Below are 6,000 nucleotides of genomic sequence, written 5' to 3'. Positions count from 1 at the left end.
TTGGGAGAGTTTGGGAGAAGGTACTGTGAGGAGGGCTATTCTCTAGAATCAGACAATATTGCAAGCCCCTAATACACGTCATTGAGTCTGTTTTCATTGAAATAGCATATCACTTCTTATAATAATATTCCCTTTTCCCGTTGTGTTTATTTTGTCTTAAGTTGTGCCCTCATCACTTAATGTCAAATGTTATTAAACAATAACAAAAAATTAATAATATATAATATAAACCTTTAAATAGATTTATACTATTAATTACTAGAATTGGTACTTTATAAAAGAACTCAATGTATTGAAAATGAGATAAATTAATTTAAAAATAGCTTAATATGTACATTAACTATTCCCCAAATAAATTAATAAAAAGTAGATAGATGGTATTTTAAAAATTATTAAATAAATAAATAAATTAAGACTACAAAATTTTACTATTCCTAAGTCATTGACTAATTAAAGAAAGTAATAGAAAATAAATATCATCATATACATTAGTATTGTTATTATGATAAGCCAACAAATTCAAAACTAAATATGATTACACGAATTTCCTGATTAGACATACATGAGTACAAAGTTCGAATCCCACCATTTGCTTTATCATTAGGTAGCTTCGACAAAGGTTCGAATCTCACCATTTGCTTTCTCGTCGGGTGGCTCCGACAAAGGTTCGAATCTGACCATCCCAACTATGATATTACATGTACGCGAAATTCAAATCTCTCTTCCCCCAAGAGAAAGGGACAGACTGCTCCGTGGATCGTCTTGACTTCCATTCAAACTGTTGCGAAAGTGGCACAAACAATTATTTTGTACGGCGGCGGCGGATCCTGTGCTAACTAGGCAGCTAGCAGCTACTCGGAATTTTCGCTTCCGTAAGTGAAAACGGAACGGCAGCCGTCAGCTCCGTTGGATGGAGGCAGTACGCGGCTAAGTGAATTCAGAATTTGTTCGCTTGTCCGTGGAATGTGTAACTGCGAACGAGTCCATTTTTCTGCACTTTCAAATATAGAATTTGACTAGAGGACGTAGTCAGGGGTTGCAATAAATGGCTTCCACCGAAGGCCTGGTGCCAATAACGAGAGAATACCTTGCCAAATTCTATGATAGATATGTCTTTGGCGAATTGTCTGAAGATGTCTCCCGTTTATCCACCCAGCTTCGTCAATGCTGCAGTTCCCTTTTGTCCCACTCGCGAAAGCGACCAGGTTTTTTCATTCATTGACCGTTGCATTTTTAGTTTTATTGTTAAATTTATATTTTTTAGGGTTTCGCTGTTTAATTCTTTCTTTCTTTGTGTTTGTAGCAGTATGAGATTGACTACGTTTCCTTTTTTGTCATTCTAGTGATTACCTAGTGGTTTTATTTAGAAACTCTTGGGGCAAATTTGGCACTTTTTAACGTACTGCTTTTGTTTGTTAAAATCTGGAATTGGCCCGTCTGAAGCTATCTCACGTAGCATAGGATAAACTTAATTGGTACTTTCGAAAGTAGAGTATGGAAAAAAAAGAAGTCTTTTTAAGGTAATGAGAGTCCAGAGTTAGCATTTATATAGAGGCACTGTTGCCATTTTGGTAACGAAGAAAGTAGAGTCATTAGAAGGCGTGAATAATGCTCCGGGAAAGAGTGAGGAAAATCAGATATAGAATTCATTTCATGCACATATTCCTAATTATGTAGAGCTAAGTATAGAAACTCCAAATTTGGGCCAATGAAGTTGAAATCTACTGGAAAATTAGCATTTAAAAATTACAAATTTGTATGTGTTTTTCTATCATGTGTAAAATTCTTGTAACAGGAAACAGAAAAATTGAAGTGCAGGCAAAATTACATATGGGAAAGAATTGACATTATATGCTGAAGCAATAGTCGCAGTACAACGCATTTCGAAGCACAAACACTTGATTGTTTTGCAGAGAAGCAATAGAAGTTGTTCAACGAACTTTGATATGGATATGCGATATATTTAATCTTCTATCTTTGGATTGGCTATCAAATTAAAATTATAAGCACCAGAAAACAAAACGTTTAGAACTTGATGCAACTGGTGCTGCATTCAGTATACACTTAAAGGATTTAATTTAACATGCTGATAGTGTGAAACACATGTTGTGTTGGGTTTTGCAGACCTACCAAGACTTATGGTCTACCATTTTGTTATGCGTCCCTTGTATATGTGACTGGCACTATAATTGTATTTGATTAGAGCCTTAATGGGTTGGCCTACCCTTTTATCTCATTTCCGGAGAGGTGTGTAAATAAATGCAATGCCTTACAACTTTTTAATTAATCAAGACATTTGCATTCATTTTTGGGATTTTATTGTATGGTATTTTCTTTTTTTGGGGTCTCTTGACAGTCCAAAGTTCCCAAACTCGGACCTGGCCCTGACTCGGCAAGGGTAACTCAACTCATGAACCAGCTCGGACTCGGCAAAGCGACAAAACTTTTGAAATTTTTATGAAGTTTTACCCTCGCCTTCACCCTTTTGCTATCATATATTGAAACCAGCTGGGCTGACTTGGCTTGCCATACATGACCTGACAGGGTTGAGCCGACTCGCTGACTCACTGACTCGGGATACTCGCCAGATACGCGGAGAGTCCTAGAACTATGCTTGACACCATCCCATATCATTGTTCCCTTGTTTTATCTGTGGATTTGATTTGATTGATTATGAATTAGTGGCATCAATTTGACATGGTAGCAAAATTTAGGGATTAAACTCCCTATGTTTCGGACGTAAGGGGTAACTGGACTCATGAACCAGCTCGGACTCGGCCGTGACTCAGCAGTGACTCGGCAAAGCAATGAAACCCTTGAAATTTTTATGAAGTTTTACCCTTGCCTTCATCCTTTTGCTATCATATATTGAAACCAGCAAGACTGACCCATCTCGCCATATCAAACCCGACAGGGTTGAGCCGACTCGCCAACTTGGGATACTTGCCAGACTCGCGGGGAGTCCTGGAACTATGCTTGACACCATCACATATCATTGTTCCCTTATTTTATTTGATTGATTATGGACCAGTGGCATCAATTTGACATGGTAGCAAAATTTAGGGATTAAACTCCCTATGTTCTGGACTTAACGGGTAACTCGACTCATGAACTAGCTTAGACTCGGCCGTGTCTCGGTAGTGACTCGACAAAGCGACGAAACCCTTGAAATTTTTATGAAGTTTTACCCTTGCCTTCATCCTTTTGCTATCATATATTGAAACCAACAGGGCTTACCCGACTCGCCATACCAGACCCGATAGGGCTGAGCCGACTCACCTACTCGGGATACTCGTTAGACTCGTGGAGAGTCCCATAACTATACTTGACACCATCACATATCATTGTTCCCTTGTTTTATCCGTGGATTTGATCTGATTGATTATGGACCAGTGGCATCAATTTGACATGGTACCAAAATTTAGGGATTAAACCCCCTATGTTCTGGACTTAAGCTACTGCCAAGGTGTGTGAAGGGTGACCACATTTTTTGTTTTGTTGTGAAGGACATTATTTTGAAGAAGAGAAGAGATTGAAATAGATTGTGGGAAAAATGATATTCTTAGTACAAATATGAATTCACTATGGAGTTTGGACACAATAGAAAGTTATTTAGAAGAGAGTTCATTTCATGGAGCTCTTCTTGTCTAAGATTTAATTCTTATAAGAGAGCTAGGGCTTCTCGAGAAATCCTTTCCAAGAGTGGTATTGCTTAAATTTGATTGCATTTGGACTCCTTGTGAAAATTTATTTGGTTCTTTTTTTGTCCATTGGAAACTTTGTTTATATCATCCTCCAAATGTGCCTTGGAAGGCTTCCTAGATTTATGTAGGAAGGTCAACAATTGGTTATGTGACAGATCATGCACAAGACGTAGTGCAAACACGAAGAGCTAAGTGATGTATCACTGGTGTGTGACAGGCAACAATGTTTTGATTGGGTTACTTTGATAGCCAATGCATGTAGTAACCCTGTCTAGTTATAGCTAAATGAAGCATCAATTTCTTTCACATTTTGATGGTTTGACATTTTGTCAAACACTTGGCAAGCAACCCAATTACCACTGAATCTATGATGTCTTAATTTTGCAAACACAATATTAGGATGTACAGCAAACAGATCACAAATTTACTTAATTTTGGCCTTATAAGTTTTGCATAAATAAATATCAAACGCCAATAAACAATTCTGAAATGATTCAAACTAGCCTCTGAATTCATTCATCAACAAACCATATAGCAATATAATGAAAAAGGAATTTAATTGTTGGCTGATTATAAACCAGAATTTGAAGCCAGCCTGTTTACTTTCAAACTATGTAATATAAACTGAATTTTACAAATTAAGAACCTGGTCTCTGCCATAGAATGTAATTGCAAAGTCAAACTGAAAGCCGCTTGGTCTAATTTCAATCTGGCATTCATAGTCTACCCTTACAAATGCTGCCCAAAACAAACTCCAATCTGCAGTCTAAACCCTCGTCCAACAATAGAGAAATTATAATACTCATTTGTATATATGCTCCTCAGCCACAGTTAATACAGGAGGAGGAGACGAGAATAAAACTCAAAAGTCCACAATACCTCAGCTGTGGATTCTCAGAATTAAATCTACAATACTTCAGTTGTAGATCCCAAACCGTTATACTTCAGCAAGGGCACAAACTTCAGACTCAGAAATGTCATAAAGATAACAAGAACAAAATAAGATAATCAAATAATTGGATGCTTTATTCATCAAATGGGCTCATATTTATAATCTCCAAATGGCACAAAGTTTCCCAAATTAACTTCACTTAAGAAGCTTCCCACACACAACATTAAAATATAATAAAGTGCCATTATGATCTGATTTATTAATTGCTTTTGGCTTTGAAAATGACCTTTTCCACCATAACTTAAAATTCTAACACGTAAGGCCACTATTTCCTGTTCCCATGATTTAAAACTTTTCATCCTGGTTCCAACGAGCTATGATACTGAGGTGACCGACCAACAATAGTATCATAAATAGCAACCTTAGTGTATTTATATAAATAATAATAATAATTCACCCATCTTGCAAAAACAACTGAAGGCATCAAAATCAAAACATGACAATACCAAAGTGATCTTGACGATGAAAGATGATGAATGAACTTGACGGGGTGACTTACTATAAATAGACACTCCCTCCAAGATTCTTGGAGCTCAAACTGGAAGCTCGAAATAAAAATCGAGAGCATCCTCCAACTCCTCTAACTCAACTGAGCTCATCGGAACCAACAGATTGACTTGTTATGAATAGTAAGTCCCTCAAACAGAGCCAAAACACACCATAGGCTACTGCAAAGCCTATAACCACAGAATTGAGACCCTTAATTCCCAATGTCAGCTCACAAGGGTCGCGATGGTGAACTAACCTGGCCAACTGCAGGAATTTGCTAAAAATGGGGACATTACAGTCCTCCCTTCCGAAGATTGCTTGTCCCCAAGCAATCTCGGAGCAAAATGAACATCATAATCCCTCGAGATCCCCAAGGTAGAACTGTGTACTATCCCTACTGTGTACAAAAAATTCCTATAGCATCAGCACTCATATAACTGATATGAATGACAAAATCATTTGGAAACTGATTGTAGATGCTAATGGTGATGACAAAACTAAATCCAATTGAAATACCAACTCTGTCCACACCTAAGTCCCCATCAAACTGATACTCACACCCAACTGCATTGTGGAGATGGTTACAACCATAGGTAACTGAAACGCTACCACCAACTCCAACCTTTGCCAAACTATCCCGGGTGTGTAGATATTGCAAGGGATCTAACTTGCGGTTGTCAATCCCATCTGCAAAAGATGGTGCTAACCCATCCCATAATGGATGGTATGAAACCAGAGCCAACCCGCATCGACATGAAACCAAGTCCTCTACTTGTGGGTCAAAAGAAAAGTGATGAGCACTCCTCACAGTGTAATGCCGATAAAAACTCCCGATCTTTGTTAAGGGCTCATCAT

General features: G+C 37.8%; 1 protein-coding gene across 1 annotated transcript in view; it reads left to right on the top strand.

The window, feature by feature from the left end:
- The first annotated feature begins 579 nt into the window (after nucleotides 1–579).
- The window catches only part of LOC149548451 (retinal-binding protein), a 103,117-nt gene continuing 97,696 nt past the window's right edge, over nucleotides 580–6,000 (top strand). Inside the window, exon 1 of the mRNA XM_089792519.1 lies at nucleotides 580–1,205. Within this exon, the coding sequence (XP_089648645.1) occupies nucleotides 1,046–1,205 (160 nt within the window). The 5' untranslated portion in view covers nucleotides 580–1,045. The remainder of the gene's footprint in view (nucleotides 1,206–6,000) is intronic.

The sequence above is a fragment of the Cupressus sempervirens genome, chromosome 7 (genome assembly GCF_028749045.1).
Source record: "Cupressus sempervirens isolate cs-2001-9-10 chromosome 7, ASM2874904v1, whole genome shotgun sequence".
Classification (NCBI taxonomy): domain Eukaryota; kingdom Viridiplantae; phylum Streptophyta; class Pinopsida; order Cupressales; family Cupressaceae; genus Cupressus; species Cupressus sempervirens.
This window is presented reverse-complemented; position numbering and strand designations above follow the sequence as displayed.